The sequence below is a fragment of the Lepisosteus oculatus genome, chromosome 14, assembly GCF_040954835.1.
Source record: "Lepisosteus oculatus isolate fLepOcu1 chromosome 14, fLepOcu1.hap2, whole genome shotgun sequence".
Lineage (NCBI taxonomy): Eukaryota > Metazoa > Chordata > Actinopteri > Semionotiformes > Lepisosteidae > Lepisosteus > Lepisosteus oculatus.
This window is the reverse complement of record NC_090709.1, coordinates 38,644,655-38,663,043: the sequence shown is the minus strand read 5'-3', so window position 1 is coordinate 38,663,043 and position 18,389 is coordinate 38,644,655. Positions and strand designations below refer to the sequence as shown.

Sequence of the window (18,389 nt, the reverse complement as noted above, 5' to 3'; positions counted from 1 at the left end):
CCCCCAGCCTGTCAGTGTGGGACACTCCCTTCAGACTGAAGAGACTCGGTTCCCTCAGCCTGTCAGTGTGGGACACTCCCTTCAGACTGAAGAGACTCAGTTCCTCCAGCCTGTCAGTGTGGGACCCTCCCTTCAGACTGAAGAGACTCAGTTCCCCCAGCCTGTCAGTGTGGGACACTCCCTTCAGACTGAAGAGACTCAGTTCCCCCAGCCTGTCAGTGTGGGACACTCCCTTCAGACTGAAGAGACTCAGTTCCCCCAGCCTGTCAGTGTGGGACACTCCCTTCAGACTGAAGAGACTCAGTTCCCCCAGCCTGTCAGTGCGGGACACTCCCTTCAGACTGAAGAGACTCAGATTTGCACCAGAACAAGAGTTACCGTGTCAAAACTTAATGAGCGGTGATCATATATACTGTTTTAAGTATGTATATTAATGTAAAGCTGTCTATTTTGTGATTCCCTGTATTAATTTGTGAAAAGAAAATAAAGTTCTTAAAAAATCAAATCTGCTCTGTTCTTTACCCCTCTGCTCCTGCTGTACTACAGTCATCTACAGTCTCCTCTATCTGTGTATTCTCATTGTGCATATCTTGTGTATTTGTTATTGTTGTTGTCATTCTATAAAGCTCTGTGAGAAGCCACCTTTAAAGGTCCTATATAAAATAAAGTTTTTATTATGTTGTTGTTACTTCTGTACACAGAGGGGGGTGGGGGTGGGGAACAAGCTACCCAGCCCTGTGGTTGAAGCCGATACCCTGGCTTCTCTCCAGACACAGCTGGGTGAGCTCCTCCAGTCAGGACAGGAGGCTCTACTGTACACAGAGGGGGGTGGGGGTGGGGAACAAGCTGCCCAGCCCTGTGGTTGAAGCCGATACCCTGGCTTCTCTCCAGACACAGCTGGGTGAGCTCCCCCAGTCAGGACAGGAGGCTCTTCTGTACACAGAGAGTGGTGGGGGTGGGGAACAAGCTGCCCAGCCCTGTGGTTGAAGCCGATACCCTGGCTTCTCTCCAGACACAGCTGGGTGAGCTCCTCCAGTCAGGACAGGAGGCTCTACTGTACACAGAGGGTGGTGGAGGTGTGGAACAAGCTGCACAGGTATCTTTAGCATGGAACTTACTTGATCGCCGGTCCACAAAGCTATAATTACTGCTACAACTGATCGAGCTGCAGCCGGGAGCTGGAGCGCTCTCCGTGACGACAACGACAACGACAACGACAACGGTGCTGTGCTGAACGGTTTCGGTTTCGGTTTCGGTCCCCAAGCTGCAGGGCGCCGCTCTGCCCGGAGTCTGGTGACGCGGCCGCTGCTACTGGCGGAGCGCCTCTCGGAGCTGAGGGCTGTACCGAGCCGACACCGCCCTTCACATCCAGACTCTTCACAACTGAGGAACAGGGCAGAAAAAAAAGAACAGAGTTCCCTGTCCTGGCTGCGGGCTACGTGACGCAAAAGACCATGTTTCCGGTTCTGGTCCTGGTTCTGGCGCTGTGCAGAGTCCAGGCCGCCTCTGCGGGTGAGTTGGAGCGGAACGGGGTCTGTGAACGGTGTTGTTGCTAATCGCGGTGTCGGAGCTGCCGGAGCGCAAGATGGCGTTTTGTGTTTCCTCAAAGAGCTGAACTCGCAGACCGTCCTGAACCTGAAGAAAACCTGATGTGGACGTGTCCGCTGTGACGGTCGTGAGGGGTGTTGTGTGTCTGGGTTTTGTCTGAGAATTACTTGGGGAAAGTCTGCTGTTGAAGCTGTTGGTGTGCAGTAAACGCAGGGGCGCAGTTATAGTTTTGACGCACTTGACTGGTACAAGCAGGAAGTATGAAGAGCTGTATCCTGAGGGTCTCCTGGTGATCACAGTTTGGACCCACATCTCGTTTGGAAACGAGCGTTTTTCTCACAGCTGCCCTGTGGCCGGTATCCTGTCCAGAGTTACAGATTAGTGCCAGACCAGCTGTCTTATTCTGTCCACAGGAAAGGTTATAATGTTGTAATGTTCTTGTAAAGTAGTTGTGGATCTCAGCTGGGGCTCTCTCAGGGACACAACAGCTGTGCCACCTCCTGGGATTTGAACCCAGGAGTCCTGAGACCCAGACTGCTGCTCAGGAAGGCAGCGTGAGCTTGTTTCTGACAGAATTTCGAATCCCACTGCTAATGTCTCAAGCTTAGCAATTGCTAATAACAATTAATAACCAGCTCTACTTGTATTCAAGAAGGGTGGGACGTCTCTAGCCTACAATACAGCACAATAAATCCTGTTGATTGATGTTTGTGTAATACTGACAGTATCTTGACCTATAAATAAATAACATTTTAAATTTTATTGGATTTTCTATATGCTGTTCTGTTTTATTGTATTTAAGTAAAATGCCTTGAGATTGCTCTTTCTGAAAAGTTGCTGTATAATAATAAAAGTGATTGATTGACATATTGATGAAGACATTAATGGCCGTGCTAATTCTCTGCCCACAGTCACCCACTCCCTGCGCTACTTCTACACCGGGGTCACTGGGGCCAGTGGATTTCCTGAGTACACTGCTGTGGGCCTGGTGGACGGGCAGGAGTTTGTCCACTACGACAGCGACATCAAGAGGGCTGAGCCAAAGACGGAGTGGATAGAGAGGAACGTGGGGAAGGACTACTGGGACACAGTGACTCAGATAAACACTGGAACATCACAGGTTTTCAAAGCAGATTTACAAATTGCAATGCAGCGCTTCAACCAGACTGGGGGTGAGTACACATACAGTACTGTACAGCTCTCAGCTCTGTCTCTCAGCCTTGTCAGCAGCCAGCTTTAAACACATTCACACCCTGCGCTTCAAGTCTGTAAGATTCGTTGTCAGCAGTTGGGGGGTTCTCACTGCTTGGGAATGTGAGCCCCTAAAACACATTTGGACGCTGTGTTTGGACACCCTGAAGCCAGTGCAGTATTGAAGATCTGTATCGCAGATCTACATTTCCACAGTCCTCTTGCTGTGCAGCTGGGGTGAGACTGCGCCTATGTCCCTCCTCAGAGACCGCACACTCCAGGAACAGCCTCCTGGATTCCCCTGTCTGTAAGGAAACTTAATATTGTTGTAACAGAAGGAATAAGGTTCTGGATCCCGAGATGAAGTTAAACAGATGAGTTTATTGCATGCAAGGAACAATAAAGCCGAAGTCTTGTTTCCCGCAAGAAACAACAAAACCGAAATATTGTTCAAAGTGCTGGTACAAACGTTTAGGTTATATATCCTTTCCTTTCCGTTATTATGGTAAAGGGGGGAGGTCACGTGTTTGGCCGGTTTACTGCTTTTTGGCCAAATGGTCAGGGATTAAATCCCCAGGGAGTTTCCTACAGTAGCTGGCATCTGGAATCCTTATCAGTTAACCCCCTTTCCTGCCATAAACCCCTGCTGCTTAGAAGTCTAATCTTCCGGCAGAACGGACTTAAGTTATTAACCCTTTCACATCTTGTGTCTTACGTCAATATCAAGGTGAGAACCTGTGTTGTTCTTGCTTCCCTTACCCCAGGAAACTCAGCTTGCTCTGAGTCTACGAGGGAAGGTGTTTCAGTTTCCTCTCACTCCCTCTGAGCAAGAACCCCGTCACTGACTCAGACTCGCAGTCTCTCATTCTGTTTCCAGTGATCTGCAAGTCACTGCTCCTGCCTTGCCATGCATGCTGCCTCAGCTCTAGTTCCGAGGTCATGCTAGAGGATATACTGGCCCTGTTGGACATTACTCAGGCCCCTGATGCTTATCAGTACACAGATCTCCCCCTGGGTGTGTTTGTTCCCATTCCAGGGGGACAAGTTGGACACCCCTGGACTACTCTTACGTAAGAGAATGTCAACAGCCCTCCTGCAGCAGTCTGGTGCTTGAGCAGTTTCATTTTCATGTGTTACTGCAGGTGTCCACACTTTCCAGAAGATGTATGGATGTGAGTGGGACGAGGAGACCGGAGCCACAGGAGGGTTCCAGCAGTACGGATACGATGGGAGAGACTGGCTTGTGTTCGACCTGAAGACACTGAGCTGGACGGCCCCAGTGCCACAGGCCTTCCAGAGCAAACTGAAGTGGGACGCTAACAGAGCTTTCAATGAGGGGAGTAAGACCTACCTGACCCAGGAGTGTATCGAGTGGCTGAAGAAGTATGTGGACTACGGCAGAGAGACTCTGGAGAGAGGAGGTATCGCCAGTCTTTCTTTTACTGATAAATCATAAAACAAAAGTCATCAGGCCTTTCTATCTAGGTAAAGAGTTGTCCTTGCACCAATGCAGGTGAAGAGCTCCAGATCAACCAGTACACAACCACACACCCCCCCAGGCTTAGGAATACAGAATACACACAATGTGACACCGTGAGGGGCCAAGTCCTCAATGCAGGGACTTTTCTTGTGGACTCATCTTTTTTCAAAGCTTTCCCCTGCCTTAGGTGGTGACACGTAGCTCCCAGGGAGTGAGACTCCAGCAGTCACTGGAGCCGGCGTGAGCTGTGCATCCTGCTCTGGTCTGTGAGGCAGAGCCCTGGTATAGAAGGGACTGTAGTCCAGCCTCAGCTGGGCGGCTCCTATAAAGGCACACTGGACACCCCTGGAAGGGGAGTATCTCTTCACTGGCAGTCCTGGAGGGGATTGTATCTGCCTAGGGCATTGTTTGCCTGTCCCATCACTTATTTTCACACACTCAGCTCTTGTTTAGTTCTTGCCTGACGCCCTGCTCACCAGACTGGACCTTGTTAAGTAGGGCACGCCCAGCCTGGAGGTCACGAGGCACCGCGGTACACTTGCTTTTTGCTTTTTGTTAATTTTTTTCACCACTTTTTGTGTTTTTTTTTTGTTTGGTCTCTGCTAACCTCACACCGGTGCTCCTGTCCCCTCACCCAGGGCGTTGACTTCTTACCTGTGCACAAACAGGTCAACCAACTTACTATACCAGTCTCCAGGCTGAGGGTTTTTTCTTATTTTCTTCCCACTGCTACACTCCAGCTCCAGGCTGCTGAGCAGCTCTGCTGCTTGTGTACCCGGTTTTCTGCTTCAGCGCTGGCTGCTTATTTTTTCTGAGCTTCAAAAGCTGACATATTTCCCATTTTGGCCATTTTTAGACGGCCTTGGCCATAGCACAGGCTGTCGAAATATATTATTCATAAAAACAGGAGGGCTGGAAGCAACAGCTTCTCATACTTGGGCTTAGTAATAAATTCTAATATGGGTTTCCCCACGTCTGGGATCTACCACACTGGAAGAAAATAGTGATGAAGCAGTGGGGTCAGGGTCAGATGAAGAGCCCTGCAGGGTTTATAGAGACCTGAGCCCCTCACTGACGGTACAGTACAGATTAGTTCTGCCATCTTTGAGATCTGAGGTTGAGTGAAAAGGTGCTTGTTGCTCCTGGAGGTCTGTCACCTCACATGTGGGAAGAAATGCTCTATTTGACCAAGGCTGTTCAGTAGATCAGCCAGTAAAGATATGAAAGACTAAAACTTACGAGCCTACAAGCGACTGCAGGTTCGCAGGACTAGAGGGTCGTCTGTCAGTCACACATCGCTTTTACCTGTGTTCCCTCCCCAGTGCAGCCCGATGTGTCCGTCTTCCAGAGGCCCTCTTCCTTTAGGACAGAGCTCACCTGCCTGGCCACCGGCTTCTTCCCCAGAGACATCGTGGTGTCCTGGTGGAGAGACAGACAGGAGCTGCACGAGGATGTGGAGAGTGGGGAGGTGGTTCCCAATATGGATGGGACCTTCCAGATCAGGAAGAGTCTGACAGTGAAGAGAGAGGAGCTAGACAAACACCAGTACTCCTGCCGTGTGGATCACAAGAGCCTCGACAGGCCCATATCTGTCTCCTATGACAAGACAGGAAGACACAGAGAAGGGGGTAAGAGAGACAGAGACTGCTTGGAGTGAGAGGAGAGGTCCAGTCACTGACCAGGACAGGCAGTGTTGATTGTTCTGTATATATGACAAAGCCCAGGATGAGTCTAGACCTGTGTCCAGTACTGAAGAAGTGTGTGGACTACAGGAGAGACTCTGGACAGGAGAGGGACTGTCACTGACCAGGACAGGCAGTGTTGATTGTTCTGTATATATGACAAAGCCCAGGATGAGTCTAGACCTGTGTCCAGTACTGAAGAAGTGTGTGGACTACAGGAGAGACTCTGGACAGGAGAGGTACTGTCACTGACCAGGACAGGCAGTGTTGATTGTTCTGTATATATGACAAAGCCCAGGATGAGTCTAGACCTGTGTCCAGTACAGAAGAAGTGTGTGGACTACAGGAGAGACTCTGGACAGGAGAGGGACTGTCACTGACCAGGACAGGCAGTGTGGATTGTTCTGTATATATGACAAAGCCCAGGATGAGTCTAGACCTGTGTCCAGTACTGAAGAAGTGTGTGGACTACAGGAGAGACTCTGGACAGACTCTAGACTGGGGGTGGGGTGACACTGGGGTGATGGGGTGTCTGTGTGTGACTCTAGACTGAGGGTGGGGTGACACTGGGGTGATGGGGTGTCTGTGTGTGAGTCTAGACTGAGATTGGGGTGAGACTGGGGTGATGGGGTGTCTGTGTGTGACTCTAGACTGAGGGTGGGGTGACACTGGGGAGATGGGGGGTCTGTGTGTGACGACTGAGGGTGGGGTGATCTTCTCATTGGGGTGACACTGGGGTGTCTGTGTGTGACTCTAGACTGAGGGTGGGGTGACACTGGGGTGATGGGGTGTCTGTGACTCTAGACTGAGAGTGGGGTGACACTGGGGTGATGGGGTGTCTGTGTGTGACTCTAGACTGAGGGTGGGGTGACACTGGGGTGATGGGGTGTCTGTGTGTGACTCTAGACTGAGGGTGGGGTGACACTGGGGTGATGGGGTGTCTGTGTGTGACTCTAAACTGAGGGTGGGGTGATCTTCACACTGTGGTGATGGGGTGTCTGTGTGTGACTCTAGACTGAGGGTGGGGTGACACTGGGGTGATGGGGTGTCTGTGTGTGACTCTAGACTGAGGGTGGGGTGACACTGGGGTGATGGGGTGTCTGTGTGTGACTCTAGACTGAGGGTGGGGTGACACTGGGGTGATGGGGTGTCTATGTGTGACTCTAGACTGAGGGTGGGGTGACACTGGGGTGACGGGGTGTCTGTGTGTGATTACAGAGCCCAAGGGTGGTTTTCCCGTTGGGATCATCGTTGTAGTTGGAGTCCTGGTTCTCATCGCTGTCGTTGGGATTGTCATCTGGAGGAAGAGACAGACAGGTGAGTGAGGGGAACTGGACTACACACACACTGCTATACACATTGGACTACACACACACACCGCTATATACAAACACACTGGACTACACACACTACCACACACACACTGCTATACACAATGGACTACACACACACTGTACTAAACACACTGCTATACACACTGTACTACACACACAACCACACTGTACTCAGCACTAACTGTCTCTCTCTTGTGTTTCAGGATATGGCAAAGCTTCAAGTGAGTATAGATCACCTCTGTCTCTGAATTACTGTGTGAAATAACAGGACTGTGAGTATAAACTCACCTGTAGACACAGTCATTAGTGTTTCAGGATATGGAGACTCTCAGTGAGTATAGGTCACCTCTCTCTCTGAATTACTGTGTGAAATAACAGGACTGTGAGTATAAACTCACCTGTAGACACAGTCATTAGTGTTTCAGGATATGGAGACTCTCAGTGAGTATAGATCACCTCTCTCTCTGAATTACTGTGTGAAATAACAGCACTGTGAGTATAAACTCACCTGTAGACACAGTCATTAGTGTTTCAGGATATGGAGACTCTCAGTGAGTATAGATCACCTCTCTCTCTGAATTACTGTGTGAAATAACAGGACTGTGAGTATAAACTCACCTGTAGACACAGTCATTAGTGTTTCAGGATATGGAGACTCTCAGTGAGTATAGATCACCTCTCTCTCTGAATTACTGTGTGAAATAACAGCACTGTGAGTATAAACTCACCTGTAGACACAGTCATTAGTGTTTCAGGATATGGAGACTCTCAGTGAGTATAGATCACCTCTCTCTCTGAATTACTGTGTGAAATAACAGCACTGTGAGTATAAACTCACCTGTAGACACAGTGATGATGTCCAGGCTTTAGGGGTGAGAGAGTGGAGAGTCATCAGGACTCACACACTCCTCTGTGTTACAGTGACACACTGTGAGTGTTGGTGTGTTGTGGAGTGTGTGTCCTAACAGGATGTGTTGTGTCATTGTAGCTTCTGACAGCGACTCCAACTCCTCCAACAACCCCCCAGCTAAAGCATGAAGATCCATCTGAGGTACCTGCTCTCACCTCTGTACATAATCTGTATTCACACACATACACCTGTGTGAGACACCTGTACCACACACTACTGACACACACACACCTGTCTGAGACACCTGTACACACACTCTAATCACACACACACACACATGCACACCTGTCTGAGACACCTGTACACACACTCTAATCACACACACACACCTGTCAGAGACACCTGTACACACACTCTAGTCACACACACACACCTGTGTGAGACACCTGTACACTGTGTCACTGCCGTGTTTCTGTATTTCCAGGAGAGACATCATCTTCTGAGACTGCACAAGGAGATGGAGCCATACTGTATGTCTAACACACATAATCACTCAGTGAAATACTTCACTTACATTATACAAGTCGCAGCAGCAGACAACCTGTCTCAGGAGCCCGGCCCTTCACTCCTCATAGATACTGTACCAGGAGATTTTTTTAAAAATTGGCATTGATCTGGAAACCAGTAATTGAACTGGTTGGTTTCGAACTTTGTGGGTCTGTTTTCTTGTCTATCGCTAGTTCTAGAAAAATATTTTGTGTGTGTGTGTCTCTTTTTCTGACTTATGTCAATGGATTGACTCCTTAAAATAACTTCCTGGATTTTGGGAGTCCAAGACACTGTGAAATTATGCTATATGATCATTAGTCTGTAATACTTCTCTCTTTCTATGATTAATGGATTTAACAGGCTGTTACATTGTATAGATTGTTACAGTGTATAGATTATGTTTTGTGATATAACGCTGGCTTCTGTTATTCAGGGTTCGGGAGTTTATAGGGTATTGATTTTTTTCATGGTTGATCCACTGAGGTGGGTATTTATTGAATCTCAATAAATAAATGATGAGTTGCAGGGTGATATGGCCAGCAGCCATATCACCCTGCAACTCACAACTTGCAACGCACTGAAGCTCAGCAGGTGTGAGCCTGGTCAGTACCTGGATGGGAGACCTCCTGGGAAAAACTAAGGTTGCTGCTGGAAGAGGTGTTAGTGGGGCCAGCAGGGGGCGCTCACCCTGCGGTCCATGTGGGTCCTAATGCCCCAGTATAGTGACAGGGACACTATACTGTAAACAGGCGCCTTCCTTCGGATGAGACGTAAAACCGAGGTCCTGACTCTCTGTGGTCATTAAAAATCCCAGGGCGCTTCTCGAAAAAGAGTAGGGGTGTAACCCCAGTGTCCTGGCCACATTTCCCATTGGCCCTTACCAATCATGGCCTCCTAATAATCCCCCTCTATGAACTGGCTCCATCCCTCTGCTCTCCTCCCCACTGAGAGCTGGTGTGTGGTGAGCGTTCTGGCGCACTATGGCTGCTGTCGCATCATCCAGGTGGGGCTGCACACTGGTGGTGGTGGAGAGGATCCCCATTACCTGTAAAGCACTCTGAGTGGAGTGTCCAGAAAAGTGCTATAAAAGTGTAAGCAATTATTATTATTATAAATGAATGACTATATTATGTAAATACTTTGAATATAAAGTTTTAAATACTGTGTTTTAAATAAAAAAATGAATTCAATTCTCATCGACACCGATTTGGAATCCATTTACTTCCTTTTTCTTAAGGTCCTTAGGTGGACTTGTCTTTCAAGGATGCGACAACATTACAGAAAGCCCTTCGCAGAGGAGGTACTGGAAACAGGCACCAGGTTTCAATTCGTGAGGAATGAGAGGGGATGTGAAAACGAGTGAGGAAGAGGAGAGGGTGATGTGTGGAACAGTATATAACTGAACTGAGGTGATCAAGTGAGGATTGTGTGTTGCTCAAATAGTTCGGCTGAGCTCCTGAACTTTCATTAGAACGCCATGAGATAACTGTAATGAGCACATCTTTTTGGGGTCACCATTTACCTGCTGCTGCTTACATGACACCCCTGGAGCACATCAAACAAATTGTAACTGAGTTCAAAAAGACATTCCAGTGAAGGACTTCACAGCCCAGTGTGCTCGAGAGACCCTTGCAGTCGGCACACGTCGGTACATTCCCAGAGACTGTCCCGAAAGCAGGAACTGAGACAGCCCCGCCTCCCTCAGCTTTGTGAAATGATGATTTTAAGGGAACAGACGGATTTTGTCTTCAGGCAGCAGTGGATCCGGTCATTTTCGGAAGTCAGAAGGCCCATCTCAGAAGCATTTTTATAAGATCAGAAGAAATCCTCCTGGATGACAGAAGAACGTGCAAGCTCCACACAGAATGTGCTCCCCGTTGAAATCAACTCACACCTAGAATCCTAAGTTATGTGCTGCCCTGGGGAGACTGGAACAGCGTTTCCATGTTCCCTCAAATGTCGGTGCAGAGAGTCTTCTGATGCCCAGTACTGAACTCAGGTCTGAATGGAAGGACTTCTAGAATTCCTTGTATTTCTACAGAAAGAATTTGCTGCTCCAGTTGGATTCAGAAGACAGACTGAACAACCCAGAGCTCATGTCCTGACCCGTTTGATACTTTCAGAACCACGTGTCTCTGATCGGAATTAAATTTACATTGATTTAAACTTTTTTGAGCTACAGGAACCGTGGCGAAATATGTATCTGCGACTAGTACATTTAAGTGTAAAGACACTTCAGTGCACTCGGATAATTATTATTGCACCAGCAGAATGTTTTCAATGTAGTCGGTCAAACCTGCATGTTGATTTATATTTGATTAAATTAAAATTAAAGTTGGCAGAAACACATTTACATGTTATCAGGAGTGTTGGTGCTTTCCAGGCGGGCGGCGAGTGATGACGTCATCAGGGCGCTGCCGTGCAGGCTTGTATAAGGACTGGCCGCGATCAAGAATCAGTTCGTTTACTCTTCATTTCACACCTTCATGAATGCACAGAGCCCTCGTCAGGCTTGTGGAGAGACAACCCGGGACACCAAGAGCCCGCAGGCTGAGGACCGAGGTCAGTGTCGGCCATTACTGGGCTAATTAGAGTAATAGACCCAGACGTAGAAAGTCTCCGTGTGTATTAACCTCTCAGTGCAGTGTTAATGAACTGGAGTGTCCAGTCTATCTGTATTATTTTTTTCCTGTGACCTGAACAGGTTTAGGCGTCATCAGTAAAAATTTTAATAAAAAGGAAAAACTGCTTCTTCACCTCAAATTGCAGACTTGTTAGTAAAGAGAATCATTTCCACAGGGAAGACAAGTAAATTATCTGTGAAAGGCTTAGTTTGTTACAGGACAATGTGACTTCAATTTGAATCAAGTTCAAATAAGAGTGATCAATTCATGCACTGGCTCGGCTGGGGAGTAGTTTTTCTGTGGTGGGCTGTGGGTTTGAGAAGGGTTTTTGATGTTTATTCAGGTGTTAAATACAGGATTTGACCCCTCCAGAGAGCACCTGCCTGTGAGTCTTGTACAAGTCGCTGTGTTAGCCTGTGTAGAATCTGCATGGAGGCCTTCATTTCATTCGTGGAAAACGATTTTTTATTAAAGGTTCACTGTGATCATTAGACCTTGTATTCACACTCAGATGATCAGTCACAGTTTATTGATCAGATGCACAATGATACAGCGTGCAGCAGTAACTGCTGCCAGTGAAATGTCTTTTCTGCTCACCAGGGGGAAATAAAAAGTTACAGAATAAAAATTAAACTTAAAATAACATACAACCTCAGAAAAGCTATCAAAATAGCTAAATACAATCAGAGTCATATTATTAGGCTGCAACACTCTGAACATGTGGTCTGATGACACCAGACTCCAGAGTGAATAAAAGGCTTGTGCAGATGTTTGGGAGATTAGAAACCAGCCTCGTTTTCCTAAGGGGTTGAGCTCCAAGCCCCACAGCGGGTCAGGAGGCCTGCTCTCTTCAGCCTCACCTGTACCGTGTTGTCACTTCTCCACCGGGGGACAGTGTGCGTCTGGGAGCAGAAGCCTACTGCGCAGATCCTCCCCTCCAGCTTCTCCGCCCTGCTGTGCCACATTCAATCTGGTTGTCGAGCAGAGTTACTGATCCACTCCAGCTTGTATTCCGTTATACGACAGTGTGATACAATATAGAGTAAGGCAGAGGGTGAGTATACTGGTGTAAGGGAGGGTTAAAGCTTCCACCATCTGCACCTTTCCTACTGGGACTGTCCTGCTGCGGACCCTCATCAACTACATTTCCCAGCAGGCCATGGGGGGGAGAAGGGTGGCCAACGGACAGCCTCCCCTGGGTTGAGGAGGGACAGGTGCTGTCAGTTCAAGCCTGCAGCCAGTGTGGAGAATGAGGGTGGATGTCAGAGCTCAGTCGTTCTGCTTGGGAGAAGAAAAGAAGTCCTAGTTGCATAGAAGCTGTTATGAAGAAAGACATGAAGAAGCTGCTTTTAATAAAACAGGAACAATCCTGCCACCTCAGGACTCCATTTTAAGAATTTAAAGCATCTCATTACACACCCTCCCACCTGCAATCCCATACATTCTGTGTCTTTTTCAGTTCATAGTGTGAATCTTTGGTGTCTCTATGACATTACCCAGAAGGCAGTGCTGGAGTAGCTCACTAATAAGGATCAGCTGTTCTGAGCCCCAGGCAGCAGAGTCGCTGGCTGACCAGAAGCTGAACCCAGCAGTGTTTCAGCTCAGAGAGGACAGCAGGCCTGTCCTGTCCCCGTGTCCAGCAGATCTGGGCCTAGTTGACAACCCCAGCCCCCCTCTGCAGCTCTCAGGACAGACTCACTCACAGCCACAAGGTAAGGAAACACAGGGCTCTTTATTCACAGTGCGGCACACAAGACTCCAGAAACCACAAGACAAACCCCTAGTTCGTACCTGAGCTCTAGCTGGACGTGCAGCCAGCTTCACCAGACCTCCTCCCCCTGACACAGCTCAGCTCTGCAGCTCTTCCCTCCTGCTCTGCTCAGCACAACTGCTCTCTGTCCCCAGCAGCACCAGACTGAAGGCCTCCCCTCCTGCCTTTTAACTGTCTCCCCACCAATCGTCTTCCAGCAGTGAGGCAGGGAATTGTGGGGGCAGACTGTTCCGCTCGGCCTTCTGGGGAATGTAGTTCAGACAAGAGCCGCTGTCTCGCCTGGACCTGCGGCCCTCTTACAGTGTGGACAGGGAGTGGTGCAGGAGAGCTGTGAGACCAGATTGTTGAGCTGTTTTGTGGTCTTTCTGACTTGAGATGAAAAGCAGAGGGGTAATGGATTAATCTTCCTGGATGGCAAGACAAATCAATTTACTTATTGATGAGTGAAGAGACTGGGGCTGTGAGCTGTCTGGTCCTGTAGTTCAGAGGATCTGGCTACAGGTTAGTATGGCTGTGGTTGTGGGTTCAAATCTGAATAAATCAGGAGTTTTGTTTTTGAAGACAGTGTTAGTATCAGTGATAGATTGATCAGTGAAGAACTGGGAGCTGGTTACTGTGTGTCCTGTAGTGTGAAGGTTAATGCTGTGGACTCTGAGCTGTGTGGCTGTGGGTTCAGTTCCCACTGAGAGTGAGACTCTTATTGTGCTTGAATCATTTGGCTTCACTCATCCACAGTAACAGGGTGATAAGTGTAGAGGTGGGGTCTGTGTTTGTGTGGCTCTGTAGTGAAGAGGTCAGGGCTGTGGGCTCAGAGCGGTGTGGTTGTGGGTTCAAGTCCTGTTGAGACCTACAGCTTGTTTTGGGTTTAATTCTTCCCCACAGTAAGAGGTTGATAAGTACAGAGACTGAGGCTCTGTCTGTGAAGAATCTCTAGAGCAGAGGGCTAAGTCTCTAGACTCATAGACACCTGGCTGTGGGTTCAAGTCTGAGAGAGACCTGTTGCTTATTTAAGTTTAATTCTTCCCCACAGTAAGAGGGTGATAAGTACAGAGACTGGGGCTGTGAGGTGTGTGTCCCTGTGGTCTGGAGGATAAAGCTGAAAACTCACAACTCTCTGGTTGTGGGTTCAAATCCCAGTAAGACCTCAGGTTTGTTTTCAGTCTCTTACCCACAGAAACAGGTTGATAAGTGAAGAGATTGAGCTTGCAGTGTGTGTGGCTCTGTGGAGTGGAGCTTAAGGCTGTGGACTCACAGCTGCAAGGTTGCAGGTTCAAGTCCTGCTGAGACTTGCCTGCTTTGTCTTTAATTCTTCTCGACAGAAACGTGTTGATAAGCTGGGGGAGTTGTAAGGGTGGGTGGGAGGCCCAATAGAGGAGAGGGTAAGACACTGGCCTCCCGACTGCAAGGTCCTGGGTTCAAGCCCAGGCAGGAAGGATGCAGGGGGTCAGTGGCAGGGACAAGTAACTAGATGAAGAGAGAGAGGGGTCTGGGATTTACCTTTTACTGAAACGTTTGACACTGTTGGAATTTTTCAGTAAAAGGTAAATCCCAGACTCCTCTCTCTCTTCATCTAGTTACTTGTCTCTGCCACTGACCCCCTGCATCTCTCTCTCTCTCTCACACCTTCCTGCCTGGGCTTGAACCCAGGACCTTGCAGTCGGGAGGCCAGTGTCTTACCCTCTCCTCTATTGGGCCTCCCACCCACCCTTACAACTCCCCCAGCTTATCAACACGTTTCTGTCGAGAAGAATTAAAGACAAAGCAGGCCAGTCTCAGCAGGACTTGAACCTGCAACCCTGCAGCTGTGAGTCCACAGCCTTAAGCTCCACTCCACAGAGCCCCACACACTGCAGGATCAATCTCTTCACTTATCAACCTGTTTCTGTGGGTAAGAAACTGAAAACAAACCTGAGGTCTTACTGGGATTTGAACCCACAACCAGAGAGCTGTGAGTCCTCAGCTTTATTCTCCAGACCACAGGGACACACACCTCACAGCCCCAGTCTCTGTACTTATCAACCTGTTTCTGTGGGGAAGAATTAAACCCAAAACAAGCTGTAGGTCTCAGCAGTACTTGAACCCACAACCAGAGAGCTGTGAGTCCTCAGCTTTATCCTCCAGACCACAGGGACACACACCTAACAGCCCCAGTCTCTGTACTTATCAACCTGTTTCTGTGGGGAAGAATTAAACTTAAATAAGCAACAGGTCTCTCTGAGACTTGAACCCACAACCAGGTGTCTATGAGTCTAGAGCCTTAGCCCTCTGCTCTACAGACCCACACAGACACAGCCCCACTCTCTGTACTTATCAACCTCTTACTGTGAGGAAGAATTAAACCCAAAACAACCTGCAGGTCTCAGCAGGACTTGAACCTGCAACCCTGCAGCTGTGAGTCCACAGCCTTAAGCTCCACTCCACAGAGCCACACACACTGCAAGATCAATCTCTTCACTTATCAACCTGTTTCTGTGGGTAAGAAACTGAAAACAAACCTGAGGTCTTACTGGGATTTGAACCCACAACCAGAGAGTTGTGAGTCCTCAGCTTTATCCTCCAGACCACAGGGACACACACCTCACAGCCCCACTCTCTGTACTTATCACCCTCTTACTGTGGGGAAGAATTAAACTTAAATAAGCAACAGGTCTCTCTCAGACTTGAACCCACAACCAGGTGTCTATGAGTCTGGAGCCTTAGCCCTCTGCTCTATAGATCCACACAGACACAGCCCCACTCTCTGTACTTATCACCCTCTTACTGTGGGGAAGAATTAAACCCAAAACAAGCTGTAGGTCTCAGCAGGACTTGAACCCACAACCACTCAGCTCTGACCCCACAGCCCTGACCTCTGCACTACAGAGCCACACAAACACAGACCCCACCTCTACACTTATCACCCTGTTACTGTGGATGAGTGAAGCCAAATGCATCTCTCTCTCTCTCTCTCTCTCTCTCTCTCTCTCTCTCTCTCTCTCTCTCTCTCTGCCATTGAAGTACAATAAAAGTCTCACTCTCATCGGGAACTGAACCCACAACCACACAGCTTGTGAGTCCACAGCATTAACCTTCACACTACAGGACACACAGCGACCAGCTCCCAGTTCTTCACTGATCAATCTATCACTGATACTAACACTGTCTTCAAAAACAAAACTACTGATTCATTCAGATTTGAACCCACAACCACAGACATACAAGCTTGTGGCCAGATCCTCTGAACTACAGGACCAGACAGCCCCAATCCCTTCACTCATCAATAAGTACATTGATTTGTCTTGCCATCCAGGAAGATTAATCCATTACCCCTCTGCTTTTCATCTCAAGTCAGAAAGACCACAAAACAGCTCAACAATCTGGTCTCACAGCTCTCCTGCACCACTCCCTGTCCACACTGTAAGAGGGCCGCAGGTCCAGGCGAGACAGCGGCTCTTGTCTGAACTACATTCCCCAGAAGGCCGAGCGGAACAGTCTGCCCCCCACAATCACCTGCCTCACTGCTGGAAGACGATTGGTGGGGAGACAGTTAAAAGGCAGGAGGGGAGGCCTTCAGTCTGGTGCTGCTGGGGACAGAGAGCAGTTGTGCTGAGCAGAGCAGGAGGGAAGAGCTGCAGAGCTGAGCTGTGTCAGGGGGAGGAGGTCTGGTGAAGCTGGCTGCACGTCCAGCTAGAGCTCAGGTACGAACTAGGGGTTTGTCTTGTGGTTTCTGGAGTCTTGTGTGCTGCACTGTGAATAAAGAGCCCTGTGTTTCCTTACCTTGTGGCTGTGAGTGAGTCTGTCCTGAGAGCTGCAGAGGGGGGCTGGGGTTGTCAACTAGGCCCAGATCTGCTGGACTCGGGGACAGGACAGGCCTGCTGTCCTCTCTGAGCTGAAACACTGCTGGGTTCAGCTTCTGGTCAGCCAGCGACTCTGCTGCCTGGGGATCAGAACAGCTGATCCTTATTAGTGAGCTACTCCAGCTCTGTGCTGTCAGTCAGACTCCCAGTGCGCAGCAGTCTGATCCGCTCCAGGTGTGACAGTGCAGCAGTCTGATCCGCTCCAGGTGTGACAGTGCTGTCAGACTCCCAGTGCGCAGCAGTCTGATCCGCTCCAGGTGTGACAGTGCTGTCAGACTCCCAGTGCGCAGCAGTCTGATCCGCTCCAGGTGTGACAGTGCTGTCAGTCAGACTCCCAGTGCGCAGCAGTCTGATCCGCTCCAGGTGTGACAGTGCTGTCAGACTCCCAGTGCGCAGCAGTCTGATCCGCTCCAGGTGTGACAGTGCTGTCAGACTCCCAGTGCGCAGCAGTCTGATCCGCTCCAGGTGTGACAGTGCTGTCAGACTCCCAGTGCGCAGCAGTCTGATCTGCTCCAGGTGTGACAGTGCTGTCAGACTCCCAGTGCGCAGCAGTCTGATCCGCTCCAGGTGTGACAGTGCTGTCAGTCAGACTCCCAGTGCGCAGCAGTCTGATCCGCTCCAGGTGTGACAGTGCTGTCAGACTCCCAGTGCGCAGCAGTCTGATCCGCTCCAGGTGTGACAGTGCTGTCAGTCAGACTCCCAGTGCGCAGCAGTCTGATCCGCTCCAGGTGTGACAGTGCTGTCAGACTCCCAGTGCGCAGCAGTCTGATCCGCTCCAGGTGTGACAGTGCTGTCAGACTCCCAGTGCGCAGCAGTCTGATCTGCTCCAGGTGTGACAGTGCTGTCAGACTCCCAGTGCGCAGCAGTCTGATCCGCTCCAGGTGTGACAGTGCTGTCAGTCAGACTCCCAGTGCGCAGCAGTCTGATCCGCTCCAGGTTTTGCAGTGGAGGATGGGAGTCTGCTCTTTGCTGGCTGCAGCAGGGGTGACACCAGAGACCCAGCCCTTCTTGACTGGCCAGTGTGAGAAAAACAATCTCTGATCGTCTCTGCCTGTGTTTCCCTGAGCTCGTACCCGACCAACACAAGACAAGACCACACAACACCGCAGAGCTACACACAACACTTCCTAAGCTCCCGCCCGCCCACGAGCTGCAGACCGGTTTTCCCTCAACCGTCTGTCGCTCCGAGCCGCCACACGAAACTCTCCCCGAGTCTCCAGACTCGCTGCTGCAGGGCTCGTCTCCCTCCCTCGGACCCCAGACATGCACACCTGCAGCCCCACTTCCTGCTTCTGCACTGGTCACCTGACCAGCTGCCCCTCTGCCTTCTGGGGAACGTGGTCCCGGTCACCTGACCAGCTGCCCCTCTGCCTTCTGGGGAATGTGGTCCAGGTTGGGACTCAGCTCAAGGCGTTATTTTACACTTTATATTAAACTTATTTACCGCAGTGTCCTGTGGTTTTACTCTGATTACTGCGGTATGGCAGTCGAACACAGGGAGCGAGGGGGTGGGTAGAGAAACAG

The 18,389-nt window shown here is 49.6% G+C and overlaps 1 protein-coding gene across 3 annotated transcripts in view; it reads left to right on the top strand.

The window, feature by feature from the left end:
• LOC107076259 (BOLA class I histocompatibility antigen, alpha chain BL3-7-like) overlaps positions 1-9,834 on the top strand; it is a 78,035-nt gene extending 68,201 nt beyond the window's left edge. The window contains exons 1-8 of one of the 3 annotated variants that reach the window (XM_069199007.1): positions 1,324-1,512; positions 2,460-2,720; positions 3,882-4,160; positions 5,542-5,847; positions 7,120-7,218; positions 7,439-7,456; positions 8,224-8,286; positions 8,570-9,834. In XM_069199007.1, the coding sequence (XP_069055108.1) occupies positions 1,455-1,512; positions 2,460-2,720; positions 3,882-4,160; positions 5,542-5,847; positions 7,120-7,218; positions 7,439-7,456; positions 8,224-8,273 (1,071 nt within the window). In that variant the 5' untranslated portion in view covers positions 1,324-1,454 and the 3' untranslated portion in view covers positions 8,274-8,286; positions 8,570-9,834. Of the gene's footprint in view, positions 1-1,323; positions 1,513-2,459; positions 2,721-3,881; positions 4,161-5,541; positions 5,848-7,119; positions 7,219-7,438; positions 7,457-8,223; positions 8,287-8,569 lie in introns of those variants that run through there. The other 2 variants (XM_069199005.1, XM_069199006.1) reach the window with 2 other exon arrangements.
• Positions 9,835-18,389: the final 8,555 nt, after the last annotated feature.